The sequence below is a fragment of the Loxodonta africana genome, chromosome 1 (assembly GCF_030014295.1).
Source record: "Loxodonta africana isolate mLoxAfr1 chromosome 1, mLoxAfr1.hap2, whole genome shotgun sequence".
NCBI classification, from domain to species: Eukaryota; Metazoa; Chordata; class Mammalia; order Proboscidea; family Elephantidae; genus Loxodonta; species Loxodonta africana.
Genome location: NC_087342.1, coordinates 52,604,806 through 52,631,298, shown reverse-complemented (window position 1 = coordinate 52,631,298; position 26,493 = coordinate 52,604,806). Strand labels below are relative to the sequence as shown.

Sequence of the window (26,493 nt, the reverse complement as noted above, 5' to 3'; positions counted from 1 at the left end):
TTGCTGGATCAAAAAATCACAAAGTACAACTTTGGACACTGAAGTAATTTTTAAAAATCACTTAATTTTCTCTGAAGTAAAATGAAAGAAAGCAGTTTCTTATAATTACTTCACTCTTTAAGGAAACCCTGGTGGCGTAGTGGTTAAGTGCTACGGCTGCTAACCAAAGGGTCAACAGTTCAAATCCGCCAGGTGCTCTTTGGAAACTCTATGGGGCAGTTCTATTCTGTCCTATAGGGTCTCTATGAGTCAGAATTGACTTGACAGCACTGTTTTTTTTATTTTAAGGTAAAATGAAACCTGTGAGAGCCACCACTCAAAGAGACTGCCTTGTTTTTCTGGGTTTCACATGTTTTCCGCCTTTAACAGGTATACTTTTTTTTTTTCATTTGAATACATATTTTTATTTAGAAAGGAGCACTAATACCATGACGATAAATGTCACAAATTTGTACCAAGAAGCACATAATCCTTAAAATATGTTGCTTTTCACAGGTAATTTAAGTATAGCATTATTATTATTTGCTACCAAAGACAACATTTAGATTCTTCAGCTTTTGGGCATTTAGTAACATCAAAATGATTGTCTAGTCAGGCAGAGGAAAGAAATTCAAAAGCATCTTCTTTTTCTTCTGTCAGTTCCATTGCAGTAAGATCCATCTTCTCATGTGAGAAATCACTAATAGTGAGACACTCAACAATCTTCTAGGTCTTATTCATGATTACACCAGGGAATGAGTAGAGCAGATCATTGGGAACACCACAGGGGTTGCCATCAGAGATTACGTCCATGGACACAAGCTCTCCCTCTGGAGTTCCAAACCAGATGTCTCTGCTGTGGTCACCAATGGCTTTTGCAGCAGACATGGCACTGGATAGTTTCGAGCCTTGATGACAGCAGCACCGTGCTCCTGCACAAAAAAAAAAAACCCTGCACGGGTGTGATGAATTCTCCCTTGAGCCAACTTCCTTTCCTTGAAATTTCACCTTGGCACGGTTGACATCTGGATACTGAATTGAGGAATGGTTTCCCCAGATGATGACATTCCTTACATCTTTAGCAGTCACACCAAGTTTATGAACAGTTTGACCTACAGCTCAGTTACGATCCAAATGAATTAAGCAACTGAAGATCTCCTTGGGGATAGATGAAGCTGACTTAATCGCAGTGAGGCAGTTAGTATTGGCTGATTTTCCCACGACGACAACCTTAACTGACTTCTTGGCATATTTATCCAAGGCTGCACCCTGGAATTTGAAGATTTTTACATTTGCTTTCAGTAAGTCTTTCCACTCCATTCCCTCCCATCTTGGCATGGAACCCACAAGAATGGCCACGTCCAGGTCTTTGAAGACAACCTCTTCTTTATATGTTGTAATGCATATGTAATGCAGGAGGGGAAGTGCACAGTCATGCAGTTCCATGAAGTCACCTTCCAGGACACCCATTGTGGGGGTGATATCCAATAGCACTAGAATCAGGGGCTGGTCCTTACCAAAGATAGAGCCATTTTCAATACTGTACAGCAGTGAATATGCAATTTGACCAGTTGCTTCAGTCACAAGAACTCTGATTGGTTCAGACATGATGGGGAACTGTGCAGACAATTCCAGCACCTGCACAGTCAGCCTCAGGGAGTTGTGTCACCTCTACTGCAGAATTGACTCCTAACAGGTGTACATTTTGACAGGTGTGTGCATTTGTCAAAACTCATCAGTACAGTTAACTGAGAAAATACTGACATCTTCAGGACATTAAGAATCTAAGAATGTATCTTCCTACTTGTTCAAATCTTTTTTCGAGTCCTTCAAAGGCATTTTAGGAGATATCATATAGTTTTTACATATTAAGTTTACTTTTAGGTATTTTATCTTTTAATCTTACAATATAATAAATGCAGATCTTTTCTTCAGTTATATGTGTTTTTATGCATATATATGAAAGATATTTATTTCTGATTGTTAATCTTGGTGCCTTCTACCTTCTTGAATATTCTTTGTTTGTAGTAGTTCTTCCATTGATTTTTTGGGTTTTCCAGGCTCATTATATCATCTAAAAAATGGTATTTTTACTCTTCCATTCCAGTTTTGGTCTATTTTTTTCTCTTGCCTAATTGGCTAGTAAATAGGAGTGGTAGCAGTACACATTCTTCTTTTGGTCCTGATTTTAGTGGTATTACATTTAGAGTTTCTTTATTAAGCAGGATGCTGATTTTTGGACTGAGATTTATCACACTACAGGGTATCAAGTTACTACATTACTAGGTTTTATAAAAATTCAAAAATGAATGTAGAATTTTTTTCAAATCCTTTTAGAATCATATGAAGACAATCATAATGATTTTTTTTAAATCTACTAGTAATTAGTATATAAGTAAATTCTCTAGTATCAAACCATCTTTGTATTCCTAGAATAATTATCACCTGGTCATTGTAGATTATTCCTTTAATAAGCTATTAAAATTCAGCTTACCACTATTTTATTTAGAATTTTGGTTTTGTTATTTTAAGTGAGATTGGTCTGTGGTTCTCTCTCAATTTTCATGGAATTTTGGTATTGTCATGCTAGATTCATAAAAAGAATCTGGGGTTTTTATTCTTCTATGTGCTGAAATATGGTTTATGTGCTGAAATAGTTTAAACAGCACTAAAATTATCCTTCTTTAAAGGACTAATAGAATTCCTCTGAAGCAACCCAGACCATAAGCATGTTGGTAGGGTAGTTCTTTGACAACTTTCTCAATTTCTTCTATGAACTTTTTTTTTTTAACTGTGCTTTAGATGAAAGTTTACATGGCAAATTAGTTTTCCATTCAATAATTCATACATAAGTAGTTCCTTAACATTGGTTGCAATACCTGCAAGGTTTCAGCACTCTCCCCTGGGTTCCGTTTCCATTCGTCCTGTTTCCCTGCCCCTCCCCGCCTTCTCGTCTTTGCTTTTGGGCAAATGTTGCCCCTTTGGTCTTGTATAGTTGACTGTTCTATGGAGCACATTCCTTATGGGTGTTACTGTTTATTTTATAGGCCAGTCTATTATTTGGCTGACAGGTGGCCTCTGGGAGTGACTACAGTTCAGGTTAGAAAGATGTCTTAGGGCAATAGTCTTGGGGGTTCCTGCAGTCTCTATTAGTCCAGTAATTCTGGTCTTTTTTAACAATTTGAATTTTGTTCTACGTTTTTCACCCATTCTGAGACCTTCTATTGTGTTCTTAGCCAGAGCGCTCAGTACTGGTAGCAGGGCACCATCTAGTTCTTCTGGTCTGAGGCTAGAGGAGGCTGTGGATAATGTGGGCCATTAGTACTTTGGACTAATTGTTCTTTGATTCTGTTTTTCTTCACTCACCTTTGCTCCAAATGGGAAGAAACCAATAGCTGTATCTTAGATGGCTGCTCACAAGCTTTTAAGACCCCAGATACTACTCACCAAACTAGGATGTAGAACATTATCTTTATGAACTACATTATGCCAATTGACCTAGATGTCCCCCAAGACTATGGCCCTTAGCCTTCGAGCCCAGAAGCTCTTCTGTGAACATTTGCCTGTGAAGACTTACCATACGGTTCAGGCATCCGTTTTGCTAAATTATATTTTCCTGGAAAATTGTCAAAGGATTCCGGGTCCTCATCAAAACTTAGATGCTCACAGTCATCCGAAACTTAAAATGTTAACACATGAACTCTAGCTTCTCTTTGACCCACACATTCCTCCCACCTCAGCACTTCCCTCTCTAATTGGCAACACCATCCATCTAATTGCTAAAGCCAGATACCTAGCGATAGTCCTTAATTCTCCTTCCTTTACTTCTTACTTCCATCTATTCATGGTTTATTGACTCTAACTCCAAAATGTATCTGGAATCTGCATTTCTCACTCTTGCCACCCAAATCCCCTGTTCAGGGCCACTATCTTAGAGTCCAAATCCCTCTGCTGGGTCCTCCTCCTCTACTCTTCACTCCTCCAACTCTCAACATAGTAGCTAGAAAGATTTTCTTAAAATATAAATCAGATTATATTATCCTCACTCCCAACGCCTTTGTTCAAAACCCATCAATATCATCCTTCACTCTTAGTGTAAAATTCTAATTCCTCAATATAGTCAATGAGGCCTTGCATGATGTAGTTTCTATCATGTTCTCAACTTCAAGTCACCCCCTACTTACGTTCACTGTGATCCTAGAACTTTCTCAGTTCCTCAAAGATGTCAAGTTCTCTCCCACCAACCCTGCCACTTCACAGACAGTTCCCAATTCTAGCTCCTTCTTATCCTTCAGACTTCATCTTCAATGTCGCTTCCTCAGACAGTCCTTTGATAACCATTCGAACTTGACAAATCACATCATTGTTCTATCCCTAAAAGCACTTCATACATTTGACATTATTTTACTCACTTTTTTTTCTGTCTTCCTTCAAGGAACTTATTTTCAGTGGGGGAGGGAACATGTCTGCTGTGTTATCCATTGTATATCTCCGTGTTTAGCATAGCGCTTGATCCAGAACAAGCACTCGATTACAAATACTAAATGAATGAATGTCCCAGACCCAAAGGGATAATCTCTAGGATGGGAGAGATTTTGAAAAAGTTGACGCTCAGCTGCAGCAGGGTCTTGTGGACAAGGCATCAGAGTATCTTTCAGTGGTTGCTTCCTCCCACCCCCGTTCACACAGACTGAACAAGGTAAATCTGTGTACCTACCCCAGTGATGCAATAAAAAACTGAGCTTTGGCTTTCCTCGTGAAGGCTGACTTGGATTAAGCCTGGAAGAAATAGGTCCATCTCTTCTAATTATATACACATTACACAATTTAAAAACAAAAACAGACATTCACATATATACATCAACCACGGAGTTATTTCATAAATCATGTCATTACTTGACGATGGCTGAGAAGCGTCAGGCGCAAACCCAGGATGTGAACATAAGAGATTAATATTGTCCCAATTCTCTTCTATGCATTGTCTCAGTCAATATTACTGGCTTGCACTATATATAGAGGTGTCTTATGAACATCATTCAAAGTGCTGATCTCCATCTCCTGGAGCACTGTGTGAGGAGCCGAAATAACCTAGCCTAAGGGGTATTCTGTTCATTTCCTTAGAAAAATAAAGCCATCACTGACATGACAAAATGACAGACACCTGATAGCTGTGTGACCTCAACCAAGTGAATTAACCTCTCTGGGCCTCATAGGGCTGTTACATATAACACTTATCCCAAGCCTGGCACATGGTAAACAATCAGCATTACCTAACGGCGTACTCAGAATTAGCTAACAGCATCACCGTTGTCCCTCATCAGCAAACCAGGTAGCAGTGCTCTTAGGTATGTTTGAAGAAAGGAAAGCAAACACCAAAAGATCAGCAGTTCCAATCCACCAGCCACTCCTTGGAAGCCCTAGGAAGCAGCTCTACCCTGTCCTATAGGGTTGCTATGAGTTAGAATCTACTTGACGGCAATGGGCATTATATGGCTACAATGTGGTCTCTGGGAATGATTTCAGTTCCAAGTTTGACGCGTGTCTAAGGGCCATAATCTCTGGGGTTCCATCAGTCTCTGTTAGACCAGTAAGTCTGGTCTTATGAGCTTGAATTTTATTCTACATTTTTTCCCTCTCGGTCCATGGCCTACTGTTTGTGGTCCTGGGCAGAGCAGTAGTGGTAGCTGGGCACTGTCTAGTTCTTCTGGTCTCAGACTAGTGGAGGCCATGGTTCATGTGATCCATTAGTCATCTGGACTCATTGTTTCCTCGAGTCTTTGGTTTTCTTCACCCTTCTTTGCTCTGGACTAGAAGAGACCAATCATTGTATCTTAGACTGCTGCTTGCAAGCTTTTAAGACCCCAGTCACTACTCATTCCTTTTAAATATATAAAGGAATTCCGATTCCAAGAAGTTTGAGGTACACTCACAACAAGCCATGGGCATTTGATGAAGACATTTTCAAAGTGAATCACCTTTAGTCATATATAAATGGTACATGGAGGGAGATTTGTGTGTTAAAAAATTTTTTTAATCTATGGTCCATATTGGCACTATCATTAATACGCTAACAGGAGTAAATGGTAGAATGGCTAACTCAATTAAAAAAATTTTTTTTTCTTTGAAACATATAATGTGATCAGAAAAACATTCTCCTTAAACCCATTTGACTAAGACTTCCGTGATAGAAACTGGTTCTCAACTGGTAGAAAAAGCTTTTGAGTACTTAAACAGGAAGAAAACACTAGAATTTCTCCCAGAGCAGAAATAGAGGAGGGAAGGGCTCCATCCTCCTTTCCCCACTTAGTCTCCAAAGGATGGGATGATGTCCCAAATAGATGGAAGAATCAGCCAAAGAACGCATACTAATTACAGTTGATAAAGGGTTAACCTAAGGACAGAGGCTACAACCACAAAAGGCCAACCTGTTTGTCAGAATCTGAAACATTTTTAAGCTATTAACCTATTGTTTTTAAGCAATAGGAAACTACATCAAAGGAGCGGAACAGAGTGCTCTAACCGGTTGGACAGTGGATATGCATACCAAAATCTAAATAACAACTTACCCCAGGAGGCAAGTTAAAGGTCTACCCAATATTATACATATCCTACATAACAAATAAAAAACAAACCATCATTTGACAGAACCAGGACCCCTGAGCCAAGACAGCAAATTGTTAGAAAAGAAAAACAAAAAAGGTCACCAAATCGTGATCTTAGTTCTTTGTCTTTAACCAATCACAGTCTGTAAGTAACTGACTCATAATGAATCGGCACCTATCAAGATTGTATACAAAGCACTTATAGATTGCACTTCTTGGAATTTTGGTCTGCAGCCAATTTCCCATCTTTGTTTTCTGATATGTTGTTACCGAGGGCCCCTTCCTCAGTTGAACCCAACAGGATTTGAGCTGCCCAGTAGGGCTACTGAGGCAGCCTGGAGTCACACAAGCAAATTTATTTTGCCAGCAGCTAACAGAAGGACACAGTAAGGGCTAGAGCCTTCAGAGAGACTGTCTCACTGATTTGCCTGCAAACAAGTATTTAAGCGTTTCAACAAGGAGGCGAGGAGGGGTTTTGATGTATATTCATGAGGTTCGGGGCGGGGAGGTCGGGGGGGGGAGGGCAGAGTCCTGAGAAGGGATTAGGTTATGCAAATACAGGTGCGCATGCAGGATTTCTTCAAGATGAAGTCCTTAGGTTCCCCTTGACATAACTCATTATGGGATGTGACACAGGTACACTGGGTCCCTTTGTCACATTGCCACCTTCAGCCAGGATGGGAAGGACAAATAGTGGTTGCTTTTACGTCTTTTGCACACCCTCTGCTCCTGGGGAGTCCCACAAGAGCTACATTAACAGTTTACTTGCAACATTTCAGTTCGTACCACCCCTCAGCCAGTACCTCTTGCTCACAGGGGCCTGTGTGTTCTTTTCTGATCTCCAGGGGGTGGGCCAGGTTGTTTACTCCATTCTCCACCCTGCTTGTCTTTTTCCCCCTGGTCTATGTGCGAAAGGGTGGAGGGAGGGAGCCCAACTGGCCCTGCTCTAACCTAGTCCTGTCTCATTGTCACAATAAAAATCTCTCCGCTGCAGGAGGCTTTGGTCAAAGTTGTTTCCCTAAAACACAGTAAAAGGAATGTGCAAGGAGGACAAACCATTTATTGTTTAAAACAATACAAAAATACGTGTTTATGTACTCTACATATAAAATATATATTTTACACCTGTACGAACAACTTCAAATACAAGAATCAGCACAACGCCAATTCCCATGAGGAGGATGTCAAATGTATCCCAGAGTCCCACATTCTCCAAGCTGCTGCACCACGCCATCTCTGACACTGGCCACTCGCCTTCCCCTCAGCACTCTGCCCTCCCCCAATTAGGTGTGGCAATTCACTGTGTTTCAAAGAACTCATGGACTGTGTTTACACACAAGTGGTTTATTAAGGAAGTAACGGGGTACAACTTGGGATCAGAAAACATGTAGGCAAAGTCCCCCTTCTTCAGGGCAGGACAGGCCTCCTCAGGACAGGCTCCTGTTGCCCCTTCTGGGCCTGTCTCTGTGGCTCTGCCTTTGGGCCCATTTCTGGGCCTGTCGCCCACCTCTGGTGTTAGGGCCCTTGACCCGTGTTACAACTCTTCGGGGAGGTTTCCTGCCTCTTCTTTCTCTCTGCTTCTCTTCCTGCTTCGCTCTGTTTGAAAAACCTCTGTGAGGCTGGCTTCATATACATATATAGGGAGTTGCACGTATACACATAAAAAAAAAAAACCAGTTGCCGTCCAGTCGATTCTGACTCATAGCAGCCCTATAGGACAGAGTAGAACTGCCCATAGGGTCTCCAAGGAGTGGCTGCTAGATTCAAGCTGCTGACCTTTTGGTTAGCAGCTGAGCTCTCTCTCTCTCTCTCTATATATACACACACACATATACATACATACACACACACACACACAACTCCTTGTCCATTTCAAGATACGGCCCCTCCCAAAGGGGGAGCCACAAACTGACCAATGCCCTCTTGGTAGGGCACTTTATCTGCATAGCAGACTACAGATACTTCGTTTGCATAGTTTACTGACTAATCCCTGCAAGGTGCATACCAATCACAGGGCAGGCTACATACAGCCCAGGGCAAGACAAAAAGTCAAGTTGTTTACAGCTTGCTCAGGAAATGTCAATCAACCTGAACCTAAGTAACAAACCCTCTGGGCTAGAAAACTAGGGCTAAAGTAACTCCTCAGGGTTGAGGAAAAAAATTTAACTGTTTTCCCAAAGAACCAGGGCAAAAGGCCACGTAAAGGAGCTCACTTCACCATAACATCTGACACATAAAATATGTATAGTTCTATCAAAAACACAGTTCAGTATATAACTGAAAATCAACTATTTACTCAGGAACTTAAATATTTTTTCTCAATATCTAACCATTTCAGTTTTTTTAAATACTGCTTAAAAATAGAACAATTTGAAAAACACTGACATTTGGATGATCATGTTTATGCTTTTAAAAATTTACTCTTCTAGACTGATACCAAAAGCTACACTCTCCTCAGGGAGGGCCACCGACATAGCTGGTTTGAAAAGACACAGCTGTTGAGCTACTCGCATGAAGTTTTAGCAGTATCAACCACCCATACTTTCACTAAAGAACTACCTCATACTTTAACTAAGATACTTCTAGAAAAAATACTTAAAAAAAAAATACCTCAGCACTTGCATATCACAGAATGCTTTCAAATCAGCAGACTGCTTCCTCCAAAATTCCTAAAATTGAACAAAAGTTTGTTTTTAAAAAGTAGTTAGCCGTTATTCTGCCCTGGAACAGATGCTCTTACATCACAGAGAATGGCCCAAACAAAAAGAACTTACCAGAACATCGTTCTCAAGATGTTTCAGAGCCTCAATATCCTTCTCAAGGTGGCCCAGCTCTCGAAGAACAAAACGGTGGAACTCTTGTAGTTTACTCAGTCTGAAAAACGTGAAAGCAACACATTTCATTGGGACTGCTTGGATGTGACAAAATGACACAATTACATCCGTTTACTACAAGAAAACCTTAGCATCTTCTCCAGACATTTATTTTAAGAACAAATACATGTCTCCCTTCTCTTCCCTCCTCTCCCTACCTGCCTACTGCTACCCCTAGAAAGTTAACTACTTAAAATTTTATTTATTCTTTCAACAGCATTATCAAAGGAAGCTGGAATGTCACAATTATTCTTAGTAGGTTGGTAGGGATGGGCAAAACTCCAGAGAAGAGGAGACTAAGGCTACCTGGGCCAGAGGCCGCCATGCCAGTCAGGGCCCCTCGGCTTCCCACCTTCTACAGTCTTCCCTTTCTCTTGTCTTAAGCCAGTCCTGAAAGCTGTGGTCTGGAATTAGCTAATAAACTTTTTCCTCCCTCCACATTTTAGTTCTAAAATATCTACCAGTCACTATAATGGGTTCACCTGCCATACAATTTGCTTATTGGTCTGTCTGCATATCATCTGCCTTCTCCATTAAGCTGAACATCCACAATGGCGAGATGCTTGAGGGGTCATTCTTGCTGCCCTCCCCAACCTCAAAGGGCCTAAGTGTTGCTGGGTGTGTACCTGCTGAGTAAGTGGATGAATATGCACCTTCTAAGAGATTTAGTGGAATTCCTGAGTGGTGCAAACAGTTATTTGCTCTGGGCTACTAAACCAAAAGGTTGGAGGGTTGAGGCCCCCCAGAGGTGCCTTAGAAGGAAAGCCTGGTGATCTGCTTCTAAAAAAATCAGCCATTGAAAATCCTATGGAGCAAAGTTCTACTCTGATATACATGGGGTCACCAGGAATTAGAGTCGACTCAATGGCAACTGTTTTTTAAAGATAAGGGGGAATCTACAAGTCCAATGTCCTTCACAGGAATGTTCTGAGAATCAAATGACATTGCAGGTATAAAAAACCCGCTGCCATTGCGTTGATTCTGGTTCATAGTGACCATATAGGACAGAGTAGAACTGCCCCATAGGGTTTCCAAGGAGTGCCTGGTGAATTCAAACTGCTGACCTTTTGGTTAGCAGCTGAACTCTTAACCACTGTGCCACCAGTTTGAAAAAATCATACATTTTCTATTCAAATAATGTATTCTGCTCTAATGAACTTTCTCCTTCAGTTAAGTGTGTCAACCTGCCAACTTTTCCTTCCCTCTGTCATTACAGGCCACTCTCCCCAACGACAAACAACCTCTGTGCTCATCTTGCATTTACCAAACCCCTCCATTCCTTAAACTCTCTTTTCCCAAAACTCACTGAAGAAGCACTTACATTGTAGTCCCTCTGGATTGACTTGAATCCCTACAGATACCCATGCTTCCACTCCAATCTCCACCCTTCACATCCCTCTGAAAGCCTGCCACCTTTGCACTTTTCTCCATGGTCATAGAGATGTGTGTGTGACATTTATATACATACAAACACGCATACTTTTATATATATATGTTGCTATTGCTGTGTGTTCGAGTTGATCCCAACTCATAGTGACCCTATAGGACAGAGTAAACCTGCCCTGTAGGGTTTCGTAGGCTGTAACCTTTACAGGAGCAGATCATCAGGTCTTTTCTCCCGCAGAGCCACCGGTGGGTTCGAACTGCCAACCTTTTGGTTAGCAGCCGAGAGCTTAACCACCACGCCACCAGGGCTCCTTATATATGCATATACATACATACATACACATATGTACACACACATACACATGTATATACACTGAGAGAGGCAGAGAACCCGTAACCAGTAACCAGTTGCCATTGAGTTGACTCTGGCTCATGGCACCCCCATGTGTCAGAGTAGAACTGTGCTCCACAGGCTTTTCAATGGCTGATTTTTTGGAAGCAGATTGCCAGGTCTTTCTTCCAAGGCATCACTGGGTGGACTCAAACTTCCAACCTCTTGGTTAGCAGCCAAGCATGTTAACATTTGCACCACCCTGGAACTCCATACGTATAAATGGAGATCATTCAGTTCAGCTCCTCATTTTATGGATAAAGAACCAGAAACCCAGCTGGAGTAAGCGATGCCTCAAACTTCACATCTGCCACAGGCTTTGGCTCTTCATGGCCGCAGCATAGCAGTTTGTAAGCGATCACACCTATGCAAACTTGTTTTTAAATATAATGCTTACCTGCACTGATGTATCTGCTTTAAAAGTTTTGTTAGGCAATCTGGTGCTTGGGTTCCACTTTCTGAAGAAAGTTGACTCTTTCTGTGCCTAAGCTAAACCACAACAATAATAACAAAATGATCATGTTGGGTTACACATAACTACAGAAGTGAGTGCACGCTTTGTATTAAAAATGGCTACAGGACATGATGATATTCATAGAAAGCACTGCTGCCAGAGAACCGTGATGAGGCACCGTGCCATACACCCTTCACATGTTAACTCAGGCTCAGTACAATAAAGAACAAGCTAAAATAGGGGCTTATGTTCATACTGCCAATCCAGGTATAGATGATGGGGAAACCCTAGTGGCATAGTGGTTAAGTGCTACAGCCGCTAACCAAAAGGTCGGCAGTTCAAATCCACCAGACGCTCCTTGGAAACTCTACGGAGCAGTTCTACTCTGTCCTATCACGTTGCTATGAGTCAGAATCCACTCAATGGCAACAAGTTTGGTTTGGGTTTTTGGTTATAGACCACATATGAACAAATATGAACAAATTTCCTCTTAAATTGGCTCTCGGTGGTATTGCAGAAAATGGAGAAGTCAGTAAAGAACGAGCTAAAATAGCAACTTATATTCATATTATCCATACATATATACCCAGTGCCGTCGAGTCCATACATATATGGACTGTGTATAAATATCAACAAATTTCCATTATAAATCGGCTCTCATTACTATTGCAGAAAATAAGGAAGACTTTGAGAATCTTCCAGTTTAGTTAAATGAATGCTGGCTAGGATAAAACTTATCTCAAATGTGTTAATAATAACTCATTAACAAAAACCAAAACCAAACCCACTACCTTCAAGTCGATTCCAACTCACCCTATAGGACAGAGTAGAATTGCCCCATAGGTTTTCCAAGGAGCACCTGGTGGTTGGCAGCCAAATGCTTAACCACCGTGCCACGAGGGCTCCTATAACTCATTAGGGATTTATAAATCACGGCACAAAAAGGAGACTGACTATAGGTCCGGTAGTCATCTTGCCAACAAGGTATTGGGACATTCTACAGGTGCAGTATCTCAAAGATTTGCCACCACTCAGCAGAAACCCACCCATGATCTACCTCCATCTTCATCCCAGACATCTCCCTTGTCCACACAGTTCCTTCTCTTCTCTCATTCTCCCCTTCTCGCTTATCACGTGACCAAATCATTGCTTCCTGATAGTTCAGCTGTTTGAGAATATTACCAAAACAGCCAAACCATGAGTCTGACTTCCATACAGGTCCACTTGATCCCGCTGTAGCAAATGGACATGGGGACACTGTTTCCTAAACCCAAACCATATGTTACAAAAACCAGAACCCACTGCAGTTGAGTAAATGCCAACTCATGGTGACCCCATGTGTTACAGAGTAGAACTGGACTCCATAGGGTTTTCTTGACTATGATCTTTATGGAAGCAAATTGCCAGGGCTTTCTTCTACAATGCATCTGGGTGAGTTCAAACTGCCAACCTTTCAGTTAGTAGCAGAGTGTAAACCATCTGCACCACCCAGGGACCTGGATATAATAAAAAAAATTTTAATAGAGAACTAAAACTAGTGACCACAGCGAAGATAAATACACATCACCAAAAGATTCCAAAACACTTTCACATATGAAGGATAACAACCGTATTAATGAATACTACGAACTTGAAATTCCTAACAAGCTACTTCTCCAGTTTTAGTGGAACATTACCTCATATGTCTTTTTTAGTTCTTTGGTGATGTTTTCAAAGGTTGAGATGATGGCAGAAACATCCAAGTTCTCTGGCATAACTTCTAAAGATGGACTAGAAATCCCTTCTGAACAGCAAAAATAAAACAGTTTTCACACACAGGTTTGCCCAGTCCCTCATGTGCCCAAAGGGTGGAGCAATCAGCCTATAACACAAATGCAAACCACAGAAGCCCCATTGCTGCTACACTCTGGAGAGGACCACAGGAGGTCAGCAAGAGTCTACACAGGGGTGAGTCAGGTTGCTTCTCACTGGCAAGCGCTCACTTCAACCACACCTTCTCGGAACTTCCCAGTACTTTCAATCAGAGCAACTGGTGTTACGTCTGAGAAGGGGGCTGAGGTGTTAGAAGAGGTTTTGTTGTTTGTTTTCTAGATAGTAATTATTTTTTTGAATCGAACCATAGGAAGGAGTGGAAGAGAGTCTTTTAATTTTGTCAGATTCTCCATATTCATCTCTTACTTTGGTTTAAAAATAATGGTAGTGGGCCTCTCTTAAGTGGTAGGGTTATGGATTGTTATGTTTAACTTTATAGTTATATGAACACAGTACCAACCACGTCAATATACTGCTGTCAGAGACTTTAATGAGGATATAAGGGGTAAGGCCTTTCTGTGGGGCAACACATGGCAGTGCCAGTCTTATGACGGCTGAACTAGCCTCTTACACTCTTCTAAGGGATTTACATGTATCGGCTCATGGAATCGTCACAAAAATCACGTGAAGCTGCCATGTTCTTTCCCACAGTTAACAGAGAGATTACATAATGTCGCGAGGTCATACCAGCAGCTCCAGGATTTGAACCCAGGCTGTCTGGCTCTTAACCACTGCCTTCTAAGGCTGCCACTGCCTCCAAGTTTGCCCTTTTGGAGCTCTGTTTCCAAATATAGTGACACCCACCATCCAGAAGGCCAGCCCCACGTACACGAACATTTCATGTCAGCCCTCTTCACTTGCACAGTAGTATATTCCTAACACAAAAATGAATTCATAACTCTCAACTAAATCAGAGACCTGTCACTTTAAATGTCCTCAGAAAAATTAAGAGGCAGAAATCAAAATGCTATGAGGTGATGCTTGCTTTAATCTTTAACTTGTGTGACAATTTACTTCTCCTCCAAAGGACAGAATGCTCTGTTTTTAGAGTCCTGCGGCTGCTCTGATCTAAAACTGTAACAAAAAAAACTTTAACTCCCTGGTACTTCAGACTGGTACGCTCAGTGCTTGCACATGTGGCAAACTTCTCCTTGAACTGCTGGCTGGGACGCGGTTACCTGCCAAGTCTTCTTCTGCCATAGAGGAACGGGATCCCGGTGCACCATCATCTTCCACTTTTGACTGTTTTGGAGTCACAAAATCACCGTCTGACGCGTCTAAAGCAAACATGGCACATTGGTGACCACACTGGTCTTTTCACCTGTTCATACCTAACCTTGATGAGCAGTAAGTGACACTTGTCCCCTGCCTGTTAGTAATTACTTACCACTTGGCACTTTGACTAAGAACCGTACAAGTATCAAAGCCCTGGGTCTACTGGTGCCTGAAAGAGGACACTCAGAGCAGGTATCCCTTTGATGAGCTCCGTTACATTTAGGGACACTGTGCTTAGCCAGCTACAGACTGATGCAAATGAAAAGCAGGAATGTTGGCTTCAAAAGCAACATTGCCAGGCTTCTGGACTAGATGACAAGGTTGCCATGTTTCCAGGCAGATGGGCCTCTAGAAGCTCACCACATTACACCAACGAGTGCGCCACCTGCTGGCAGGACCCCAATTCTCATACGATATCAGGGTCTCAGCTCTGTACTGAGGGCCACCTCATAAACGAGATCATCTTGGCTCCTCACTTGCTAAAGTGATTTTGAGAGCTTCAACTTCTGAATTTAAAATATATATTCCTATTTCAATCTAGCATATTACTAAATATTTTCATTCAGGTGCTTATTTTCACCCCAGACATGCCCTCTATCTATCTGGGCCCTTCTAATATTATCAATATACTGTCAGTATAAGCCAGTTGTCACTGAGTTGATTCCAACTCCTGGCGACCCATGTGTGTCAGAGCAGAGGTGTGCTCCATAGGGTTGTTGCTTTTTTGTTTTTTTAAATACATTGTATTTTAGTTTCTGTGAAAATATATGCAGCAGTTTCAGCAAATCTACATGTACAATTCAGTGACTTTTTTGCATTCTTCAAATCATGTATCACTGTCCTTGCTATCCTTTTCCAAATTATTCCACCACCACTGATATAAAGTCACTGCCCCTAGGTTTCTCATCTAACCTTTCGAGATGCTGTTGTCAATTTGATTTCACACACATAAATCTTTGCAAGAGCACAATGCTGAAGGCAGACATACTTTACTAATGAGGTTAAGCTGCTCTTTGGTACAAAGCAGACTTCCAGGAATGGGGCAATAGTTTCAGGCGTTCATTCAGCATCAATGACTCCAGAAGATCTGGATTCCATTAAGAATTTAAAATTCTGTTCCGATATTTTCCCCCTCTTGATCAGGATTCTTCTACAGAATCTTTGATCAAAACATTCAGTAATGGTATCCAAGCACCATCCAGTTCTCCTGGTCTCATGGCACCAGAGACAGATGTTCATGGTGGCGACATTTCTTCCTCTGACTCCTGACTCTCTTCCCCGGATGAAGGGAGACCTGCTGTTATAGCTTAGATGGCCTCTTGCAAGCTTTTATGACCCCTCAGCAGAACAAAAACATTGAGAAACAGTATAGGTAGTCCCTGACTTACGAAGTATTCTAGTTATGACAAACTGTACTTACGACCATCTGTTTTTGTTTGTTTGTTTGTTTTGTACATCTTATGGTTAATAATATGTACTGCATACAATGTTGCAGCACGTAATTTGCTGAGGTTACTGTTCTCATGTCAATCCCCAGAGACACATAAAGATCGGGTTCACAAAGATACTGATTGTAAAAGGCAATAAGGAAAACTACACAAAAAATTAGGTATGTGATTTATATCAGAACCAATTTATGACAGAGTTATAGGAACAGAACACCATCATAAGTCTGGGATACCTGTAGTAGGTCAAACATCATAAATCCGGGATACCTGTATTAGGTCAAATTGACTGAGCTGTCCCATGAGATCATGACCCTAAACATTCAAACTAAAAAGGAAAAAAATAAAATAAAGTCCCATGAAGCATTTGGTTGTACATGAGCTGCATCAATGGCTGATTTTTTTGGAAGCAGATCACCAGTTCTTTCTTCCAAGGCTCCTCTGGGTGGACTTGACCTTCTAACCTTTCAATTAGCAGCTGAGTGCACTAACTGTTTGCACCACCCAGGGACTGCATTGTCAATACACCCCTGGCACTATGCCCAGCTTCTGCTTCTCTTTACCTTCCATTTATCCTCCACCACAAGCCCTGAGATCCTATCTATAGAGTGAGTTTACCCATCGCCCTGCAATTCCATGCCAGATCTTCTCCAAGGCCATATCCCCAGACACTCCCATCAGCCATAACCAACTGTCACCTTCCAGATCAGTGTCCTACCTAAACTCAACTTGTGGAAGCAGCAACTTGTGCTTCCAAACTGCCTAGTCAACATCTCCATCTCAAAACCTGCGCTGTTTTAAAGTTTTTTTTTTGAATTGTACTTTAGATGAAGGTTTACAGAGCAAACTAGTTTTCCATTAAACGGTTGGTACACACATTGTTTTGTGACACTGGCTGCCAACCCCACAACATGTCAACACACTTTATTCTCAGCCTAGAGCTCCCTATTACCAGCTTTCCTGTCCCCTCCTGCCTTCTTGTCCTTGCCCCTGTGCTGGTGTGCCCCTTTAGTTTCCTTTTGTTTTATACATCTGTCTAATCTTTGACTGAAGGGTGAACCTCAGGAGTGACTACATTCCTGAGGTAAAAGGGTGTCTGTGGGACAAAACCTACTCAGTTTTATTCCTCCCCCACCCAAACCACTCTTTCTTCCCCACTAGACACTTAGCACCCCTGCCCCTATACTTATCTGTGGAGTCATCTGACTGTTCTCCCTCTCTTCACATATCCAACTAGTCACTATTATTTTACCTCTGAAAGTTCTGAAATCCCATTCTATTAATTCACTCAGTGAATATTTGAATGTAAAATGCTAGTATCTGCAAGGAACTGTGTCATGTGGTGGGTGGGCAGACGGTGGTGAAGCAGAGGTGAGCTTCCCTGCCTCCACTCTGCTCCCCCGACACAAGTCTCCTTGCTGTTCCTCAGACACCCCAGGCACATTCCCACCTCAGGGCCTTTGCACACACTGTTCCTTCTGCCTAGAATCCCTTCCCCCAGAGATGTACACTAAGGCTTTCTCTGGCCACCCAATCTAAAATTTCAATAAAGCCCTGCAAGTCTGTAAAACTCTCTTCCCTGCTTAAGTTTTTCTTGGTCTTTACCACAATATAAAGCTCCTACGTGTTTTACTCTTCTTGTGTAGTGTCTGTTGCCCCCGCTAGACTATCAGCACCACTGAGGACAGTCATTTTGTTCACGATATCCTCCGTATCTAGAAATGTGCTGCGCACACGGTAAACATTCAGTAAACATTTGTTGGCTGAATGAATGCTGCAGAATACCCAAGTTCCTTTGACATAGGTATCTGATGTTCCCTGAGGGAATCTCAGTAGAACAGATAAGAATTTATCCTCATTTTTTATACTAATGGTAAGAGAAGAGGTAGAGGAACACTCTCAGCTCCATAATTAAACAGAAATTAAAAAATTTAGCATTGTAAGATGTGCTCAGACTGCCTTTGGAGGAAATTGTAAATATATTAATTTTTAGAAGTAGCGTCACAGTAGGAAATACCAGTGTCACAAACTTCAAGGTAATAAGAGGAAAAGACAGATGATTTTGCTCCCCAAATTATATAATATAGAGAATAATGAATGTTAAAATTAGTTCACGTGCTGAAGGATAACAGAAGTCTGTAACAAAAAGAATAACCCAGGCATAAATGTCAATGTAGATTTTTTAATATAAAAAAAGGAATTGTAAAATTAAGAGAGATACTAAATGCCAGAATCATTTCTGGAAAGACCAGAAACATAAATGACTATATGATAATGATGAGCTACAGGGCACACCTGAATGATCTTGCCATAAGAGAATTTTAATAAACTGAGAACTTCATTAAAGATCACGCTCCCCCTCTGCAGAGCCTGGAAAAGAAAAAACAACATCCGGCCTCTTTATAATAAAGAATAAAAATAAAATGAAAACACCTTCAACCATGAGAGCTACCTTATTAAAAAAAAAAAAATGTCATTGATGCTAACTCATCGCAACCCACGTGTGCCAGAGCAGAACTGTGCTCTGCAGGGCTTTCAATGGCTGACTGAGGGAGCAGGTCACCCGTCCTTTCTTCCGAGGCACCTCTGTGGAGATTTGGACTGTCCACTTTTCAGCCACACTCTTAAACACTTGTGCACCCAGGACTTCCATCACATATTATAGGAACCACTCTCTCTTTCTTCCCACTGGATTTGGACTTAAGTGTGTTGATATGTTTGAAAAGTTTAGATGGAAATTTCTGAGGGGGCTGCACTCTTCCAAGGATTAAAAAAAAAAAAAATTAAATCCAAGAAAGAATCTAGTTACAGCTCAGCCTTCACTTTTAGCCTACAAAACTCACACTCTGGTTTCACAAAATGTATTTAATCCAGTCAAGACCCAAAGGCATTGCTTAGAGAGGATCCCAGCTAGCCCCAACTAGGAACTGATGAGCCAATGCTACATTTCTTTCCTTGCTGCTGTTCTGCTGCTTCTGGGATTTTTTTCCCTCGATGACAAGTTTGCAGCAACAACCCAAAGCATGTGGTTGAATTTCAATGTATCACATTCCTACACCACCCAGTGGTAAATCAGGGCGTCTGCCAGCCCAAATAGGATTCCATCCAACAGAGAGATGTTGCGGGAAGGCTTTATAAACAACTTGGTGGCCCCGTGAATGAGCTACTTGGAGTTTGTGAACCTATCAGCAAGAGAGCATCCAGATAGATCACTTCAGATACATGGAAAGAGTTAGGCATACAGAGCCCGTCTTTGAAATGGCGATGCATCTAAGTATTCCACCTGCCCAAAGCTGTGGCTCTCCCTAATCCTCTAGGGTGACAGTGCTGTATTATGAAAGACTGAGAGTCCTAAGCATTATAGCTGGCTCGTTTTTACTTCCACAGTAACTGTGTGCCTCTTTTAAACAGCACTTTTATATAGTCTCATAAAGGGGGTTAACACTACACACAAAAAACACCTAAAAAATGAACACAAACAGTAAACACAGCATAGCTGAACTAAAGTGACCTCAGACTACTGCTAATCCCCTTTGTGGGTGGGCAGCAGAGGGGCTGTGCTCTTGCTCTTGGACACAGCTGTCATCAATCACATCCATGAAGACTGAAGACTTTTGCAATCCGAGGAGCTCCTGAGCTTATCTCAGGGGGCCTACTGAGCACAGGTTTTAGTTAGCATGGTTCAGCACCCATGCTACATTTATGTTTCTATCTGATAAAACAATTTTTATCAGATAGATTTCTGTAATATTATCTGATAAAACAATTTTAATGCTACACAAAGTCAACATCCCTTTTTCGGTTAATAGCCAAGTTCTCCTAAATGAAGGCATTTTTTTGCTTTGTCTTGCTCTGGAGGGACACCCTTTGGCCTGGAACGGTACAGGCCAACAGCCTCCACTGGGCAAGAACAGTCTGCTTACCAGAAGATGCTCCGTGTGACACGCAAGGCACTTTCCCAATGCCAATTCCTTTGTCTATTCCACCAATGTTTACTAAGTGCTGAGAATATGAAAAAGTAAAGACAAGCTTCATTGTTAGAACATTCAGTCTGTTATCATTGCCAGTTGCTGCTGGGTTGTTTCTGACTCACTGGAACCCCATGTACGATAGAATAAAACATTGCCTGATCCTGCATCATCTTCACATTCTTTGGTATTCTCAAGTTCATTGTTGTGGACACTGTATTTTGAGTGCCTTCCAAAGTAGGGGTTCATCTTCTAGCACTACATGGGACAACGCTTTTCTGTAGCCAACAGGGTTTTCATTGGCTAATTTTCAGAAACAGATTTCCAGGCCTTTCTTTCTAGTCTGTCTCAGTCTGAAAACTCTGCTGAAACCTATCCAATATGGGTGATTCTGCTGGTATTTGAAATACTGGTGGCATAGCTTCCAGCATCATAGCAAACTGACAGATGGGTGGTTGCTCACTCTGATCGGGACTACTAAAATGTCTTTCGTATGGGATGATGCATTTTAAAAGCCATATATCAACAGGTAATAAATATTTGTGACTATATATAAATGCTAGAAAAAGAAATAAAGGGAATCCAGATTGGTAAGGAAGAAGTATCTCTATTTGCAGATGACATGATCTTATACACAGAAAACCCTAAAGAATCCTCAAGAAAACTACTGAAACTAATAGAAGACCTCAGCAGAGTACCAGGATACAAGATAAACATACAAAAATCAGTTGGATTCCTCTACACCAACAAAAAAAAAACACCAAAGAGGAAATCACCAAATCAGAGACATAAAAGACCTATATAAAGAAAATTACAAGACACTACTGCAAGAAACCAAAAGAGACGTACAGAAGTAGAAAAACATACCTTGCTCATGGACAGGAAGACTCAACATTGTAAGAATGTCTGTTATACCAAAAGCAACCTATAGATATAATTCAGTTCTGATCCAAATTCCAATGACATTTTTTAGTGAGATGGAGAAACAAATCACCAACTTCATACGGAAGGAAAAGAGGCCCTGAATAAGTAAGGCATTACTGAAAAAGATGAACAAAGTGGGAGGCTTCACACTACCTGATTTTAGAGCCTATTATACCGCCACAGTAGTCAAAACAGGCTGGTACTGGTACAACAACAGATACATAGACCAATGGAACAGAATTGAGAATCCAGACATAAATCCATGCACATATGATGAGCTGATATTTGACAAAGGCCCAAAGTCAGTTAAATGGGGGAAAGACAGTCTCTGTAACAAATGATGCTGGCATAACTGGATATCCATCTGTAAGAAAGTAAAACAAGACCCATACCTCACACCATGTGCAAAAACTAACTCAAAATGGATCAAAGAACTAAATTTAAAATCTAAAATGATAAAGATCATGGAAGAAAAAAATGGAGACAACTCCAGGAGCCCCAATACATGGCATAAACAGTATACAAAACATTACTAACAATGTACAAACACCAGAAGAGAAACTAGATAGCTGGGAGCTCCTAAAAATCAAACACCTATGCTCATCCAAAGACTTCACCAAAAGAGTAAAAAGATTACCTGCAGACTGGGAAAAAGTTTTTAGCTATGCCATTTCCTATCAGTGTCTAATGTCTAAAATCTCCGTGATACTGCAAAAACTCAACAACAAAAAGACAAATAACTCAGTTAAAAAACGGGTAAGGGATATGAACAGACACTTCAGTGAAGAAGACATTCAGGTAGATAACAGATACATGAGGAAATGCTCACAATCATGAGCCATTAGAGAAATGCAAATCAAAACTACAATGATATTCCATCTCACTCCAACAAGGCTACCATTAACCCAAAAAACACAAAAGAATAAATGTTGGAGAGGTTGTGGAGAGACTGGAGCACTTATACACTGTTGGTAGGAATGCAAAATGGTACAACCACTTTAGAAATTGATTTAGCATTTCCTTAAAAAACTAGAAATAGAAATACCATACGATCCACTAATCCCACTCCTTGGAATATATCCTAGAGAAATAAGAGCCTTTACACGAACAGATATATGCACACCCATGTTCACTGCAGCACTGTTTACAATAGCAAAAGATGGAAGCAACCAAGGTGCCCATTGACAGATGAATGGATAAATAAATTATGGTATATTCACACAATGAATACTATGCATTGATAAAGAACAACGATGAATCTGAAACGCTTCATAACATGGAGGAATCTGGAAGGCATTATGTTGAGTGAAATTAGTCAGTTTCAAAAGGATAAATATTGTATGAGACCACTGTTACAAGAACTAAAGAAACAGTTTAAACAGAGAAGAAAATATTCTTTGATGGTTACGAGAGGGAGGAGGGAGGGAGGAAGAGGGCTATTCACTAATTAGATAGTAGACAACAACTATTTTGGGTGAAGGGAAAGGCAACACACAATACAGGAGAGGTCAGCACAACTGGACTAAGCCAAAAGCAGTTTCCTGAATAAACTGAACGCTTTGAAGGCCAGCGTAGCAGGGGCGGAGGTTTGGGGACCATGGTTTCAGGAGACATCTAGGTCAATTGGCATAATTAAATATCTTAAGAAAACATTTCTAGATCCCACTTTGGAGTGTAGCGTCTTCGGTCTTAAACGCTAGCAAGTGGCCATCTAAGATGCATCAGTTGGTGTCAACCCACCTGGAGCAAAGAAGAATGAGGAACATGAAAGACACAAGGTAATTATGAGCCCAAGAGACAGAAAGGGCCACATAAATCAGGGACTACATCAGCCTGAGACCAGAAGAACTAGATGGTGCCCAGCTACAACTGATGACTGCCCTGACAGGGAACACAACAGAGAACCCCTGAAGGAGCAGGAAAGCCATGGGATGCAGACCTCAAATTCTCATAAAAAGACCAGACTTAATGGTCTGACTGAGACTAGAAGGACCCCAAGGTCATGGTCCCCACACCTACTGTTAGCCCAAGACAGGAACCATTCCCAAAGCCAACTCTTTAGACAGGGATTGAAACGGACTATGGGATAGCAAATGATACTGGTGAGGACTGAACTTCTTGGATCAGGTAGACACATGAGACTATGTGGGCAGCTCCTATCTGGAGGGGAGATGAGAAGGCAGAGAGGGACAGAAGCTGGCTGAATGGACACGGAAATGGAGGGTGGAGAGAAGGAGTGTGCTGTCTCATCAGGGGAAGAACAACTAGGAGTATATAGCAAGGTATATTTAAACTTTAGTATGAGAGACTGACTTGATTTGTAAACTTCACTTAAAGCACAATAAAAATTTTAAAAAATGGAATTATGCAGGAGGTTCATAATTATACGTTAGAAGTTTGTTTCTTACTCCATTCCCTTAACAAATATGTATATATATAAAATGCCATCTATGTGCCAAGCACTGAACTAGGTATTCATAGCACTGAATGGAACAAAGGACCCATACTCCTCCTGTCCCCTCCCAATCTCGGAGGTCTCTCCAAAAAGGCAGATGAGGGCAAAAATGCAAAAACATAAATAAAATTGTTTTGTTTGCTCAGTTTTAGGAGCCTGGCACACGAAAAGTTACAAAATAAGCATTAAAAGCACAAGCTGATATTTGATTGAGGCTGCTGTTAGGAACCTGCAGGACACTAACACATAAAAGGAAATGGCCTGGGCATCCCCTTTAGGGGAAAATATAGCTGCCTAGCTCATTCAGCTGAAAAATCCATTACCTGATACACTAACATGAAAAACGTAAGTGTTCTGTTACATATATTTCAGTCATCCAAAAAAATAAATCTTATCAAAGACTAACATGGCCATTAGTAACTACTTATAAAATTTTTATGATTTTTATTGCTTTTGTTTGGTGGTTCAGTGGTTGAATAATTATTTTTTTAAGCAGGAGACCTCGGTTTGATTCCCAGCCAATGCACCTTATGTGCAGCTACCACCTATCTGTCAGTGGAGACTTGTGCATTGCTGTGATGCTGAACAGGTTTCAGGAGAGCTTCCAGGCTAAGATGGACTAGGAGAAAAGGCCTGGTAATCTACTTTCGAAAAGTTTTCCAGCAAATATTGTCCAACAGAGTGCTGAAAGATGAACCCTCTCAGCTGAAAAGCACTTAAAGCACATAGTGGCCACGACATGGACTCTAACATCCCAAAGACTGCGAAGATGGTGCAATATCGGGCAATGTTTCATTCCATTGTGTGTGGGCCCGCATAAGTCAGGCTGACTCAACAGCAGCTGACAACACCACCACCATACCCCAAGAATTATATAAAGAAAAAAACGAGTCCCTGTGTCCACCTAGGGGCCGCCCCTGATACCGATTTCTTCTTCTACCCTGGCTTCTGTTGATGCTCTGAAGGGAAGGGGAGGCATGGGAGGGAGAAGCTTTTGCTAAGGAAGGGCTCTTGCTGCTGATACTACAGGAAGATAAGACCAATTGGACCTCAGAATGGTTTCTCCAAAAGAAACATAAGTGGCCCATCCTTAAAAAAAAATACTGCCGCTTAACAACAAAAAGACGAAAAACCCAAATCAAAAAAATGGACAAAGGATTGGCATAGACATTTCACCAAAGAAGAAATACAAATGGCCAGTAAACACATTAAAAGATGCTCAAAATCATTAGCAACTGGGAGATGCAAATCAAAACCACAATGAGATATCACTTCACCCCAACTAGGACAGCAAAAATACAAATAAATAAACCAAAAACAAAAAATGTGAACAAATTGGAACCCTCAACCATTGTTGACAGGAATGCAAAATGGTATTGCTGCTATGGAAGACAGGGAGGCAGTTCCTCAAAAAGTTAAACATAGAATTACTATGTGACCCACCATTTACATTCCTAGGTATATACCCAAGAGACTTAAAATCAGGGACTCGAACATATATTTGTACACCAGTGTTCACTGCATCACTGTTTGCAATAGTCAAAAGATGAAAACAACCTAAATTCTCATCTACAGATGAATGGATCAAAAAATATGTGGTATATCCATACAATGGAATATTACTCAGTCATGAAGAGAAATGAAGTCCTGATACATTCTATGACGTTTATGTACCTTGAAAACATTATGCTAAGTGACATAAGTGAATAACAAAATGACAAATACTGGCTAATAGCACTCAGATAAAATATCTAGAATAGGCAAATGCACAAAGACAAAAGTTTATTAGTGGTTACCGGGGGCAGGAGGATGGAGGGATAGCACAGTCATTGTTTAAGAAGCATTGAGATTGTTTATGGTGATGAGAATTTGGCAATGCATATTGGTGATGGTTACACAACATGATCAATGTAACTGATGTCACTAAATTGTACATGTGAAACAAGTAAATTTGGCAAATGTGTTTTGTTACATATAAAACAATTTTAAAAAGGACAAAAAGAAGTACTTCCTTCGGGTATAAGGAAAGTGATCCCCGTGAAAATATAGTACAGTGTGTGGTATTCACCTAAGCAGATCTTTGAAAAGATGACAAACCATTGGCCAAACTAAGAAAGGAAAAACAGGAGAGGAAGCAAATAACCCTAATAAGAAATGAAATGGGGGGGCATTACAACAGACCCAACTGAAATTAAAAGGATCATAACAGAATACTATGAAACATGGTACTCCAACAAATTTGTGAATCTAGAGGGAATGGACAAATTTCAAGAAACACCCTACCTACCTAAACTAATACAAACTGAGATAGAAAATATAAACAGATGCATAACAAGAGAAGAGATCAAAGAGGTAATAAAAAAAATTCCCAACAAAAAAAGCTCTGGCCTGGACAGTTTCACCAGAGAATTCTACCAAACATTCAAGAAAAGCTCACACTAGTACTACTCAAACTATTTCAGATCACAGAAAAGGAAGGAACACTCTTGAATTCATTCTATGAAACCAGCATAACCCTGATACCAAAACCAGGCAAAGACACCACAAAAAAAGAAAATTACAGACCAGTATCTCTCAGGAATACAGATGAAGAAAATTCTCAAAAAAAAAAAAAAAATCTAGCCAATAGAATTCAGCATCATATCAAAAAAATAATACACCACAACCAAGTGGGATTCAAATCAGGTATGCAAGGATAGTTCAACATTAGAAAATCAGTCAATGTAATCCACCACAGAAATAAAACAAAAAAAGAATCACATGATCACCTCAATTGATGCAGAAAAGGCATTTGATAAAGTTCAACACCAATTTCTGATAAAAACTCTCAATAAAATAGGAATAGAAGGGAAATTCCTCAACATAATCAAGGGCATCTATACAAAACCAACAGCCAATATGATTCTCAATGGAGAGAGACTGAAAGCGC

The 26,493-nt window shown here is 40.8% G+C and overlaps 1 protein-coding gene and 1 pseudogene across 1 annotated transcript in view; both read right to left on the bottom strand.

Annotated features, from left to right (window-relative positions):
• Window positions 1–567: 567 nt before the first annotated feature.
• LOC100663075 (malate dehydrogenase, cytoplasmic-like) lies at window positions 568–1,587 on the bottom strand (annotated as a pseudogene).
• A 7,297-nt stretch (window positions 1,588–8,884) lies between these two features.
• The window catches only part of SYCP2L (synaptonemal complex protein 2 like), an 81,674-nt gene continuing 64,065 nt past the window's right edge, over window positions 8,885–26,493 (bottom strand). The window contains 5 exon segments of the mRNA XM_064293496.1: window positions 8,885–9,250; window positions 9,356–9,455; window positions 11,629–11,720; window positions 13,362–13,468; window positions 14,676–14,810. Of these exon segments, the coding sequence (XP_064149566.1) occupies window positions 9,164–9,250; window positions 9,356–9,455; window positions 11,629–11,720; window positions 13,362–13,468; window positions 14,676–14,810 (521 nt within the window). The 3' untranslated portion in view covers window positions 8,885–9,163.